At 44.4% G+C, this 14,663-nt stretch overlaps 1 protein-coding gene across 3 annotated transcripts in view; it reads right to left on the bottom strand.

The window, feature by feature from the left end:
- Positions 1-416: 416 nt before the first annotated feature.
- LOC125299005 (glutamate receptor ionotropic, kainate 2-like) overlaps positions 417-14,663 on the bottom strand; it is a 67,909-nt gene continuing 53,662 nt past the window's right edge. For 2 of the 3 annotated variants that reach the window (XM_048250026.1, XM_048250025.1), the window contains exons 15-16: positions 3,025-3,275; positions 417-2,231 (exon numbers count right to left, since the gene is read on the bottom strand). In XM_048250026.1, the coding sequence (XP_048105983.1) occupies positions 2,067-2,231; positions 3,025-3,275 (416 nt within the window). In that variant the 3' untranslated portion in view covers positions 417-2,066. Of the gene's footprint in view, positions 2,232-2,274; positions 3,276-14,663 lie in introns of those variants that run through there. The other variant, XM_048250027.1, reaches the window with a different exon arrangement.

Here is a 14,663-nt window from a genome sequence, read left to right on the forward strand (position 1 = left end):
TGTGTGTGTGTGTGTGTGTGTGTGTGTGTGTACGTGTTTTTGTGTGTGTGTGTGTGTGTGTGTGTGTGTGTGTGTGTGTGTGTGTGTGTGTGTGTTTTGTGTGTGTGTGTTTGTGTGTGTGTGTGTGTGTGCGTGTGTGTGTGTGTGTTTGTCTGTGTGTGTGTGTGTGTGTGTGTTTTGTGTGTGTGTGTGTGTGTGTTTTTGTGTGTGTGTGTGTGTGTGTGTGTGTTTGTCTGTGTGTGTGTGTATGTGTGTGTGTGTGTGTGTGTGTGGGTTTGTATGTGTGTGTGTGTGTGTGTTTTGTGTGTGTGTGTGTGTGTGTGTGTGTGTGTGTTGTGTGTGTTTGTGTTTTTGTGTGTGTGTGTGTGTGTGTGTGTGTTTGTGTGTGTGTGTGTGTGTGTGTGTGTGTGTGTGTGTGTGTGTGTGTGTGTGTGTGTGTGTGTTTTGTGTGTGTGTGTGTGTGTGTGTGTGTGTGTGTGTGTGTGTGTGTGTGTAGCTGTGTCTGTATAGACTGAGCCACAGATGTTTATCTGAAGGTCCAGTGTGTCCAGGTCTGTACGTGTGTGTGTATGTGTCTGGGTGTGCATCACACTAATAGAAAGAACTACAAAAATTAGCCTTTGTAGAAAAAAAGTCATCTTCTGTAGAAATCCTCAACCCCCCAGAAAAGAAATGACTGAAAAAGTAAGAGAACCTCAACAAGAAAGGACGCTGAGACTCCTTCACATCACAGAAATAAAATAAACAAAACAAGCACATCATTTCCCCATGCCTGATGTCTACATACAGTGATGGACAGACACATTCTCGTTGGGCGTCAGGTCTGGCAGATATTTATGTCCAATGCAGTCTTTTCTTTTGAACCCAGTATACGGGCATCCAGAAGCAACAAGCTTACAAGTCTGAGCGACACAAAAACAATTACTAACAAATCAGCCAAATAAGGCAAACGCAAGTAGATTAACAAAAGACATTTAAATTTAGACATGTTCCATTTCTGCACTGCCTATGTCCCAGGATGCATTGCAGCGCGGTGGCCCATTGCCTGTTCTGGCAGGGCAGAGGTCTGGACATAAGGAGTGTGTTTGTGTGTGTCAGTAATTTACAGTTCACTGCCTCCTTTAAAAAAACAACAACAAAAAAACAGTTACAGGCAGCTTTGAATCACAGGTTTCTATGGCACCAGTTGCCTTAGTTCATTTAGACAACGCCTACAGGAAATGTTCGAGCCAGTGTGTGTCATCATATTGACGCACTGCCACTCGTCGTGGAGTTGCCATGACAACGCTCAGTCCTTGATGAACTGCAAGGCCTCCATCTCTAAATTGTTCATTCTACCATTCTCCTTTGGAGTGTCACAGAAGCTCAGATCTAAAGAAGATCCGCAATATCAGGTGTAGATCCCAGTATCTATCACATCTTTAATATCCAAGATCCAAGTGTCCACAACATCTTCAATATTGGGTGTAGACCCCAATATCCCTAATATATGTAATTCTGGGTGTAGACCCCAATATCCCTAATATATGTAATACTGGGTGTAGACCCCAATATCTACAATATGTTATTGGGTGTAGATCCCAATGTCAATTACAATATCAGTTACACCCGTTGCAAATGTACATTCCATTATTTCTTCCCAGGGGAGTACACGGTCTGAATTTGGACCCCCCACCCCATTCTCCTATGGTTGTAAATCCAAGCCCAGACGACGGCATTTCCACAGGAAACAGGCGGTCAGTTCCTCTGCAGGGGGGCAAGGTGGCGAGGGTGCAAGTGGGTGATTTGGGACTAACCCAGGGCACTGGTCATCAGCTACTTACTGCATGGAAGGTGGAGGCTCAAGAGACCTGATTGGAGGTTCAAGGTTCAATTGGAGGTGGAGGTTCAGGACGCCTGATTGGCTACGTCACCATCACCTGCGTGCTGAGGGCTACATGGTGTTGGTGTGTATGTGGGTAAGGCGTGTAGGGGGGGACAGAGGGGTCACTGGTAGACTCAGGAGGTGGGGGTGTTGCTATGGGGGTAGAGGACTGTGTGGCCCTGGACTGGGTGGGTCGGGGGCTTCATGCCATGGTCTCCTTGCCGGGCAGTCGTCGGTCGTTGAAGGTGTGCATGTTGATGACCTCCTCGGTCTTGACGATGACAGGCGGCTGCGGCTTCTGTTTGAGACGCCGCTGGCACTTGAGGGACGTGCGGATCTCGTCCACCATGGCGCTGCAGAAGGACTTCTGGACAGGAGACACAGGAGGGGGGCAGGACGGTAGAGTGACAGAAACGGAAGAGGGAGACAGGAGAGCAGGACGACAGGATGGTGGGGCAGAATGAGGTGGAAGACCAGACAGCAGGGTGACGGAACACGACAGGACAGACAAGGAAGAAGTGATAGAGAGAGAGAGATGAAGAGAGGGGAAGAGAGGAAGAGAGAGAGAGAGAGGAAGAGAGAGAGAGAGAGAGGACACCAAGTGATGAGACAGTGGGAAGACAAGGGAAGTGTGGGAGGGGAGAGAACAAAGAGGAAAAGAGGACATGCTTTTTGAGAGCAACACAAAGGTCTGATTTAAAGGTGCCATATGAAGGATCCTAGTTCTCTTCAGCACTCTACCTTGCCATCCTCTCCTCATTTTGTCACTATTTCAAGCAAAGTCTTGAAAGTTGAAAACTAAAATTGTCACATATAACACCTTTAAGAATCAGAATCAGTATCAGTGCAGCTATAGCCGGACCGATACTAATCCTGTCCAGGGACCACTGTGACTCATAGATGACCATAGATCAGCACATTTCACACATACACACACACATCTCAAAGTGTCCTTGTGCACAGCTATGATTTCACTATCAAAACAATTGATGCACCAGCATATTCATGTGGTAATAGTCATAAAGCATCCTAATATACTATCACTGAAACAGGTAAGTTGAAAAGTTGAATCATTCCGTGCTTCATCTTCGTGTCTTGAGAACGCCTCACGGTTGGAGGTGGCCAATCCACGACGGCTCGTCGCCGGAACTCCAGCTCACCTTCTCGACGTTGGCATTCTGCTTGGACTTGTAGAGCACCTCGCCGACGGCGACGAAGACGGAGAGCACGAGGCCGGCGGCGAGCACGATGAAGATGCCGCCGATGTTCTGCACGCCCAGGGCGCTGGCCTCCTTGCTGTCCTCCTCAGGGCAGCCGTTCCCACGCCACCACTTCTCCTTCATCATGTGCAGCTTGCCCTCCTCCTGCAGCTGCAGGATGGCTATGGTGATCTTGTCCCGGTACGGAGAGCCTGCAGGGACAAACAGAACAAAACCAGAGAGGATGAGTAAGTTCACTTCATTATCATGTACTGCCTGGATTGAGAGAGAGAGAGAGAGAGAGAGAGAGAAGGGAGGATAGAGGACAGAGAGAGAGAAGGCAGAATTGGTGGTTGAAAGGGGGGGCAGAACAGACAGAGAAAGGGAAAAATAGACAAAAGAGAGACAGAGATAGACAGAGAAGAGACATGTTAAGAATTGAGAAGTCTTTTCAGAAGCTTTGTGGCCAAAGTCCAGCCACAGTAAAAGACAGAGGAGAAAGGAACAAGTGTTCACTTCCTGACAGGTGAGGTCAACAAGGAAGAACTCCTCACGTCACTCTTCGCTGAAAATGAAAGTGAAATATTCAAAGCACCCATCCATGTTTGAAAGGTATGGTAAGTCTATCCACGGACTCAAAACAAAAAGACAATGATCCGGTATGACTGCAAACTACGACTTCTGCAACCTCCTCATCTCTTTCTGCCTCTCCAACCTTTTTGAAACTGAAGTCAGAGGAAAGTTTGGGACTACTTGAAGAATCCCCATAGAGTGCTGCTGTTCACTGGGTGTTTGACTAGTATCTCTCTCACTGAGTAATCATTCCATGTTTTGTATGTCCTTTAATTATTACTTTTTAAACACTTTTAAACTATTGCCCTTTTATGCTTTTATGTATCATTACCTTGTGTGTTTTATGTTTTATTTTTTACTCTTTACTTTTTAAACTATTCTTTGACTATTGCCCTTCTAGGCTTTTATTAGCTACTCCTGTTTGCTTTTGTTTATGTAAAGCACATTGAATGACCTCTGTATATGAAATGCGCTACATAAGTAAACTGGACTTGACTTGACTTAAAAGGGAACCCTCACAAAGAAGGTCGGGACAATATTTTTACTTACCGATTATATATCTTTCATAAACCATTTGCAAAATCCAACATGTATTGGATGGACATGTCTTTTTTGTATAGTTTAGTCTTGTGTGCTGTGGCACAGACTTGCAGAGGCCTTGAAACATATGGGAGTAAGAAGTGGAGATTCATAATGTCTTGTGTAAATAAAATATGAAGGACTAATGAGCATCGAGAGAGAGATTGCACCCCTGACGGGTGTATTCTGATAGACAATTACATTCTTCTGTCAGTTTCCATAACCATCCAAACACTCCCTCTCTGTCTGTTTCTCATTCAATCTCTCTCTCTCTCTTGCTCTCTTTCACACACTATCTTTCTATTAGTGTGATGCACACCCATGCAAGCACACACACACACACACACACACACACACACACACACACACACACACACACACACACACACACACACACACACACACACACACACACACACACACACAGTACTGGGATTGGTTTGAACTTTCATTGAACTGACAGATTATAATGAACAATGAAATGATATCAGTTCTGTCAGAACCATTTTAGTCAAGAAACACAAGAGAAGATTCTGAATGAAATTTTGAATTACATGTGGCGATATATATAGCTCTGTTCGGAGGAACCCCCCTATTTCCATGAGCACCATGGAAAAGCATTAAGTCAGGGGGCAGCAGCAGTTTAGGGAATTCTCACCCCAGCAGGACAGGGAGAGATAAATATTCCCCCCCCATGAACAGAGCCAAGCGACGTGACAAGAGAACATGCCACATCATACACGACAAGGTGGAGCAGGGGAGGCGGTGGGTAGCAAAAACCGAGCAGTATATGGTTGAGAGGAAGTGGGTAGAATGTAAAAGGCGTGCCGAAGCTGTGTGGCCAATCGCTAGGGAAGAAAGATTATCGGCTGAGGGGATGCACCTGGATCAATTAGGGATGAATGAGATGAAGGGGAGGGCGGCAAGCTTCTTGACTACCATGGCCTGGCCAGAACTGACGTTAACACTTTAATTTTATGACAACTATCCATACACACAAGTCTTAGCACACACACACACACACACACACACACACACACACACACACACACACACACACACACACACCAGATGACATCTGTTTCAAACTTACATTCTCTTTGTTGCTGCTGTGAGAGAGGAAAAGTTCAGAAGGACAATGCTGCCACTGTGTGTGTTTGGGAGAGGCAGTGTGTATGTGTGTGTGTGCTTACTGGTGCACATATTTGCTAGACATAAATACTAAAGAGTGCAAGGGTAAGATTCTTTAGCAGCAACAGAGAGACTTAACTCCAGCATGTGTGTGTGTGTGTGTGTGAGAGAGAGAGAAACTCTAGGGAAGCAGTGGCTGAGAGACTCAACTCCAACATGTGCCTTTGAGCTGCTTCATGAAACATGAGTGATGAAAGTGATCAGTTTTGTGAAGGAGCCCTCGTCAGGATGACAGATTTTAATGGTATTATCAAATGACTGGTTTAATGATCTCATTATACCCCCATAATGACTAATTAAGATAGTTAATAATGAATCGTGACCCATAAAAATAGGCATTACATTTGGGGTCATTGAAACAATCAGGATCATAAAAATACATACAAGAAGGTGTTTCAATATGCAATCAATCATCACGGCGAGTGAAGATGACTTCTCACCAGTTGGAGGAAAGGAGATGCAACTGAGCTCTGAATCAAATTGAATCCTGCACTGAAATAGGTTCACCTGAGCCTGGCTCCTCTAGCGCCAGCACACTGGTCCAGTCAAAGCACTCTGTGGACTCTCACTGAACTGACAGACAACAATCAAAGCGACAAGCAAAGAGCACAGTCCACCACATGAGACCTAAACCTAATTTAACCCTTAAAGGTGTGGGTTTTTGAACATTCTAATATAAGATTCCATTCCGCAACAATTGAAGGTTCTAAAATTCTATCTTCAATTCAATGAAACCAGATATTCTTTAGAACGTTAATTTTTCAACATTCCCATCACACCGATGTGATGGTACACCTTTAAGGGTTAAAGTAACACAATACAACAATTCCCATTTTTGTCAATTTTCAATAAATGGGCTGCCCATTTAGTGCTAAAGGGAGAACCAAATTAGTCTAAAACCTATGAAAAGGGTCGTGCTCTTACCCGTGACAAGACAGTAATGTTGCCTAGTGTGATACCATGCGTTCTGGGTGTGAGAGACCCCATTCTCTGTGTACAGTGGCTTTAATAACTTGGCAAAGCACTCAGTGTAAGGACACAACAGTTTACTGTAACACCATCACCATCTGCCACAATCCTTACAATGAATTTAGTTCATGAGTAAAGGACTTGTTTAAAGGAAGAAATCCAGATTGAAATAAGTACTGAAGGAGACTGAGGATCTGGGATCAGGACGATTCCTGTTCCAGAGCTAGTTCCCACCAAAAGAACCAATTCGTCCCCTCGTTCGACACTAAGGATTAGCAATGAGAGGAAACTGACATTCTTATTAATCACTGAAACTCAAGAAGCAGGGGCGCTGCTAGATAATTTGGGCCCTATGATAGACAATAATTCTGGATCCCCCGATAATACATAGTATTATTGGGGGGGGGGCTCTCTGGGGGGCCCCTGTCAGTGCTGGGCCCTTAGAATTATCCTAACCCCCCCAGCGGCGCCCCTGTCAAACAGTTGCGAAAGATACGTTATGTCAAATCGGACTTTACAAGGTTTTACAATGCTTCTACCTCATGGTATTTATGACATGTCATTGATCAGTCAAGTAGTGCCATGGCAGACCTTTGGTTGAGAATAGAAAGAGAGAACTACTTATCATTCTGTCAGTCTGGGGCAGCCGTGGCCTACTGGTTAGCACTCTGGACTTGTAACCAGTAGGCCACTGGTTCGAGCCCCGACCAGTGGGCCGCAGCTGAAGTGCCCTTGAGCAAGGCACCTAACCCCTCACTGCTCCCTGAGCGCTGCCGTTGAAGCAGGCAGCTCACTGTGCTTCACCTCACTGTGTGTTCACTGTGTGCAGTGTGTTTCACTAATTCACCGATTGGGTTAAATCCAGAGACCAAATTTCCCTCACGGGATCAAAAAAGTATATATACTTATACCAGTTAGCCAGTTTATTATTTAGAGTAATCTTATAAACTTGTGTACTGTGCAACTCATTTGACTACCTACCTGGTGACAGATTTGTGCTCTGAAGAAGCTAGTTAGAGAGGGGCAGAGTGTGTGTGTGTGTGTGTGTGTGTGAGTGTGTGTGTGTGTGTGTGTGTGTGTGTGTGTGTGTGTGTGTGTGTGTGGGCGTTTGTGTGCGTTTGTGTGTAGTGTTAGCCCGGCACGGCAAACGCACACTCTCAGCACTCACCGTGGGCTGGGTCTGTGCCACGGGAGTCACATGGGACTAGCGGTGAAAAACTGAGCCACGGAGATAAGGCCTCAACCCCTCACTGGGCTCCTCCAAGTACACATGCAGACTGGGAGTGAGTGTGTGTGTGTGTGTGGGTATGTGTGTGTGTGTGTGTGTGTGTGTGTGGGTATGTGTGTGTGTGTGTGTGTGTGTTCAGTGTGTGTGTGTGTGTGTGTGTGTGTGTGTGTGTGTTCAGTGTGTGAGTGTGTGTTCAGTGTGTGTGTGTGTGTGTGTGTGTGTGTGTGTGTTTTATGAACCTGTTTTATGCAGTTATAAAGTTTGATGAACAATGTCTTTCCACACCTTGGAGGATGTAGGAGTATCCATGATGAAGTGTTTTTATTAACGCAGCACTGAAACAGGCACGCACCTTTTCACACCTCACCCAAAACCTCTATAAAAAAATCAAATTATGTGTTGTGTGTGCAGTCTTCTGGCAACAGTCTTTTCAGCAAACCTTGGGCGTTTCAAATCCAATGCTTCCCTAACATTCATCCCCCCGCCTCTCTCACACACACACACACACACACACACACACACACACACACACACACACACTTGGCTGAGTGGAGGATGTTTGCCAAAGCGGCGGCTCCAGCAGTGACATGGCAGCCCCGCTAGCGGCTAAACTCATGCTGGCTAATCCCGCGGATGGGGGGTGGGGGGGGCAACAGAATGGTGGCGGGGGCGGGGAGGGGGTTGGGGGGTGGGGGCAGAGGATCAGTGTGCGGCTGCGGAACTCGGAGGAAGATCAAAGAGCGAGCTAATGGCTTGTGAGGCGACAGAGGAGGAGGAGGAGGAGGAGGAGGAGGAGGAGGAAGAAAAGGCAAAGAGAAGAGGAGAAGAGGGGATGTGTATCCCACTGTGATGTACGAAGAGAGAGAGGGGGGGAAGAGAGAAAGAGAGAGGGAGAGTGGCAGAGAGAAGGAGGGGGAGAAAGAGAAAGATAGAGAAATGGATGGACAAAGAGAGGCCATGTGACAGAGAGAGAGAGAGGGAGTAAGAGAGAGGGTTAGAAAGAGAGAACTGGAGAGAAAGAAAGAGGGAGTGTGACAGAAAGAGGGAGAGAAAGGGAATAGAGGGATATAGAGGGCATGTTACAGAGACAGAGTAAGAGGGAGGGAGTGTGACAGAGAGGGGGAGAAAGAGGGAAAAAGAGAAAAAAAGAGAGAGAGAGCGAGAGAGAGAGACAGGATAAAAGAGGGGGATAGAGTGAGAAAGAGAAAGGGTGTGTGTCAGAAAGAGAAAGAGGGAGAGAGGGGATAAAAGAAGGGAGTAGAGAGATAGAAAGAGGGTGTGTGACAGAGAGAGAGAGGGAAAGAGGGGGATAATAGAGGGGACTAGAGAGAGAGAACAGCAAGGGACAGGCTCAGGGGGTGTGGTGCTCATCCTCCGCTCAGCTGCGCTAAAGAGATTAGAGTCCTTGTGGGGCGCGTTTGCTTGTAACACTCTCCAGCCGTGCCCGCGTTCTAACGCGATTACGGCAAAGCGCCGGCCCGCAGGCCCACAATACGTCCGGAACGATATCGGAACAACCAGCAGAGAACGAGGGAGGGAGAGGGAGGGTTATGGGGAAATAAAGAAAAGCTGAAAGAGAAGAGAAAGAGAGTGAAAGACTGATTAGAAGGAGTGAGAGAGGGAGATGACTATTGGAGGTGGAGAGATGGGCAGACAGATGGGCTGAGAGAAGAGGAAGAAAAGGGGAAAGAGCAGAGACAGGAGCGAGGGATGAACCTCTTCATGACAGAAGTCTAGAGAAAAGGTGGTGGAGAAGGGATGAGGTGAAGAGAGGAGATGGAGGAGAAGAGATAAAGGGAAGAGAGAAGATGGAGGATCAGAAGAGATGAAGGGAAGAGGAGATGAAGAAGGAGAAGAGATGAAGGGAAGAGGAGATGAAGAAGGAGAAGAGATAAAGGGAAGAGAGGAGATGAAGGGAAGAGAGGAGATGGTGGTGGAGAAGAGATGAAGGGAGGAAAGGAGATGAAGGAGAAGAGATGAAGGGAAGAGAGGAGATGAAGGAGGAGAAGAGATGAGGGGAAGAGAGGAGATGAAGGTGTGGAGTACATGGGCTGGTTTCTCACTCTTACATTAATTGTTTCTCATTTCCATGATCTCCTCTCAGGTGCCTGCAAAAATCACACACTGTGTATTGTGTGTGTGTGTGTGTGTGTGTGTGTGTGTGTGTGTGTGTGTGTGTGTGTGTGTGTGCAAGTGTGTATGTTCTAAGTGTCTTGGTCCTCAAAGGGGCAGCAATTCATATTTCACTTCAAATGATTTATGAAGGAGAACATAGCAGCCTGGAGATTACTGTTAATGGCCTTCACTGGAGAAGGAGAAGGGAGGAAAGAGAGAGGGAGAGAGGGGGGGCAGAGAACAAGGCGAGGAGAAAGAGGAATAGAGAGAGAGAGAGAGAGAGAGAGAGATACCGGTACTTTGAATTTTAAACCCCTTTATACCACTTGAAAAGCATTGACATTCCATTGAAAATAATCAGTTTATTTCACCAGATGAAAGTAAGCCAAACTAATGTTAATGGAAATCATCTCCTACTTAGAGCACGATTTCTCCCAGAACGGAGAGACATTCTTCATTTACATGTAGAATATGCACTCTTCCACTAATCTGTTTTCCCTCAGAAATTTGTGTCAATAAAATCCTCAACAAGCAAGAGAAGACTAACCTGACTCTCGCCAGATGAATTTCGTTCCGCTTAGCTCCGCTTAGCTCCGCCTAGCTCCGCCTAGCTCCACTCACATCCATCTGGGATCGCTTCCATTGAGAGTGATTTCAGCACAAGATTGTATGGTAGAGCCAATCAGGACGCAGGGCGGGAGTTTCATAGATGCGACGTAGCGTAGAAGCGACTGTGAGACTGTTCTCAGCGTCACGGGTTGGCTTCAATGTGAGTGGTTGAAGTAGCACGTCAATAGATGACGGACAAGTGGTTTATCTAATCTTATGCAAGGATTTTTTAATAAGGCCCAGCATTCTGAAGCACCACTCCAATGGATCGATCCCAGATGGATGAGTGGAGATAGGCGGCACGAAATTCATCTGGCGAGAATCAGGTTAAGATTCCAAAAGAAGAAAGAATATGTGGTTTACCGCCAGACAGGGAAGGTCCACTGTGAAAAGTATTGAGAATTAAGAAAAACCTTTTTCTGTCAATTTAAAACCAACTATGGTTAGCTTTGTTACTGAAATGTTCATGCCAATAACGTTCTCTTGATTTGAACTGAGAGTGACAGAAGAGTAAGGTCGACCTGAGTTAGTCAGATATAACTGACAGCTGTGGCATCTGATAGGACATACGTCTCATTCATCCAGCCTGCTAGCCTGCTGAGATAGCTATCTTAAACACAACAACTTTCTTAGATATGAGCACGGCATTCACACACACACACACACACACACACACACACACACGCACACACGCACGTTCAAAGACATGCACAGTCACCACTGCCAGGGTATTAATGGATTAATGTACTGTTGGAAGTAGAGGCCTGCTGATATTACAAAGGATTAGATCCCTGAGGTGCTGAGGCGACACAAGTGTGTGTGTGTGTGTGTGTGTGTGTGTGTGTGTGTGTGTGTGTGTGTCTGTGACTGTGTATGTTTGCATGCATGTCTTCTTGTGTATATATCTGAATATGTGTGTGTGTGTGTTAGTGTTAATTTCGTCAGACGAGACGAGAGGAAAAATGTTTGTCAACGACCTTTTTTTTCATGACTAAGACGAGACGATGACGAGACGGCAGTAATGTCCTGAAGACACTAAGACTATCTTAAGATGAATTATTGTTGATGAAAAAGATCTAGACTAAAAATGTTTTGCATGAAATAAGAACTAAGATAAAAATCTCTTCATTTTGTTATACAAAATGAGAAGACAGAATATCTAGCTGTTATGTTTTCAAAATATTCGAATGAGTTCATACGCGCAACAGCTTTCCTGTAGGCTAGTCACGTGCTGTTGCTGCAACCCTGTGGCTGCAACATCTAAACTACATGGAACAAGAACACTGGAGATTTCTGCCAGAGTTACCAACTAACTACCTAAGCTTTATGCCACAATGCTACATACCCAGAAGTTGAACTTCTCTCATACAAATTAACATCCACCAGAATGTCCATCATAAAATGTTCATCATGTAATGTCAACTATTTAACTAGTGAGACTGATGATGCAAAGTTTGCTAGCAAGTAAGCTAATATGGAAAGTTAAGCTAGCAAGTTAGCTATGGCTAAGATGGAGAGTCTGTTTGGGGAATGTGTTGTGTTTGGTAGCATATATCGCCATCTAGCGCAGGAGTAAACATTAATACTTTGGTCTACTTTACAGTGTTCTCTCAAACTTTTCAGTTTCAGGACCACTTAACTAACCCTCCTAGCTAAAAAAAAAAAAAGATTAGATCTACTTCAACAGTAGCCTATAATTAGTCTACACTATAGGCCTACTCACTGAACCACCTTGCTTATTGTCTTTGCACTTTGCTTATTGTGTGGATTCATACTGTATGATTTAAACTGGCATATCTTTACATAGACAGTGTTGCAGAACTGTTTTTTACATACAAGTTGGTTCAATATTGCAAACAACTCATCTATATTATATTTTACCACGCCTGCTCACGGACCACTTGAGATAGCTTTATGGACCACCAGTGATTCCCCGGACCACACTTTGAGAAACACTGGTCTACTTAACAAGACAGTGGTCCAGTCAAATCTTTACTGTCTATGGTCAAATCCCAGCCGAGCTATAACTGTAGCCTCGACTTACCTGTGCATGTAAACATACTGACTGACAAAAAAATCAGAATGAGTAATTATAACAGACGAGTAGCCCTGTGGACACACAATATTGTTGGAAAATTGAGATGTGTGAAACACTATTTGACTCAAATGGTAATCAGAAATAATTTGTTATAAAAAAAGACTAAAATGTGTTGACTAAAACTGACTAAGACTAAGATACCTTTTAGTTTTCTTTATGACTAAAACTAGACTAAAATGACGAGACTTTTAGTCCACTAAAAACTTGACTAACAAAAATGATATTTGAATGACTAAATATGACAAAGACTAAAAAGGACATTTTGGTCACAAGACTAAGACTAAGACTAAATTAAAAATAAAACAAAATTAACACTAGTGTGTGTGTGTGTGTGTGTGTGTGTGTGTGTGTGTGTGTGTGCATGCCCACGCTCAGATCTCAGGAAGTAGCTGTATCTGACTACTTCACATGCTATCGGGCTAAGGTATAGGCAACGTTTTAGACAGAAGCAAAACAACCCGCCATGACAAAAGACAGCAATTAAAGCAAGTTTTTCAAAAGCACAGAGAGCTGGACACAGATGGAACGCATGTCAGTCCAGTCAGCCCGGCCCCCAGCTGACTGACACAAGTGTAACTGACAGCCTGCAGTCCGAAGCCGCAGGGACCCAGACTCAGAGCCACTGCCACAACACATCTTCTGTTCTCATGGCCCCGTGCATGAGCGCTGGTAATATGATTTATTAAGACATATTTGATAGAAGAAATGCAGCACTTGCAGAAAGCATTATTGATAGTAATGTGATGGAATAGGCTGTACAATTCCTGATGTATGATAGACTTTGATCTGTTGATAATAAAATGTCTTATTAAGAGGACTTACAACAAATTATTATTTACAAACCTTCTGACCTAGTGACAATATTATTTTATTTACCATTTAGGTTAAAATGTAGAATTTGGTTATATTGGATTCAGGAATGGAATATTATTCTTATGTTTGACATTTAGTTGTTTATGCTATATCATGATGTAACTGGAAAAAAATGGAATGTATAATAGAGGCAAAGAGCTAGGAATGCCATATTTGGGTACCTCCTGTGAAGATATGACATCACCTTAAGCTCAGAGAAATTTGGAGCGGAACTCTGGGGAGAATAAAGAATGACCAGAAAGGTCAGGAAAGCAAAGGTTCCTGGTCTGTTTGTTGCCAGGGGAAATGGAACTTGAGGGTCTGCTGTGTGCTGAGTGATTTTTATCAGATTAATTGATTTTCACCTAATAAAGTAAAAATGTCTAAAAAAAAACTACCAATCTGCCGTTTGATTGATATTACCGGACATATTAAGAAATTTGAATAGTCATAAAAATGGAACTATCTGGGTTTTTTTGCAAATTACTTCTTCATATGTTCTAATGATGAGGTTGCCTGAATATGTCGAGTCAAGTGCTTTACATGTAATCCATCATATGGATTTCACAACACTGAAAGGTAGCAGGTCCTGGTTAGTAAATTGGTTTAAGAAGATATTGGGTAAATACTCAGTGACTCTTTAATTTCCCCAGTGGGAAGTGTGTGTGTGTGTGTGTGTGTGATGTGTGTGTGTGTGTGTGTATATGTGTGTGTGTGTGTGTGTGTGTGTGTGTGTGTGTGTGTGTGTGTGTGTGTGTGTGTGTGTGTGATTAACTTGGCAGGCATGGGAATATATTTCAGCACTTCTGGTGTAGTTTTTAATATTGTCACAACAGTAATTGACAGAGGAAGCTCATCTGTTTTCATGTGATAATCACACTGCAGGGGAAAGCTCACCATATCATACAAACAGTGGATTATACACACCCACCCACCCACACACACACACACACACACACACACACACACGATGGGACAGTGCACACCACTGTCACAACAAATTGTACAAACAAACCTAAATCACTCTAATGGGTTATTTTTCACACACACACACACACACACACACACACACACACACACACACACACACACACACACAGTCACACACACACACACACACACACACACACACACACACACAGAGAGAGAGAGAGAGAGAGAGAGAGAGAGACCCACAGCTTCAGTTATATGTGAACTCACATAAAATAATTAGCAAGATCGAAAGTCGCCCAGAGTGCTAGGAATCACAGAAGATAAAAAGAGCTGATGAGTAGACTAGAGGAGAGGGTAGGAGAGAAGAGAAAAGGAAGAGACTAGAAGAGAGGAAAGGAGGAGACTAGAAGAGAGGAAAGGAAGGAGAGGAGAGGAGACTAGTGGAGAGGAGAG

This window comes from Alosa alosa, chromosome 8 (assembly GCF_017589495.1).
Source record: "Alosa alosa isolate M-15738 ecotype Scorff River chromosome 8, AALO_Geno_1.1, whole genome shotgun sequence".
NCBI classification, from domain to species: domain Eukaryota; kingdom Metazoa; phylum Chordata; class Actinopteri; order Clupeiformes; family Clupeidae; genus Alosa; species Alosa alosa.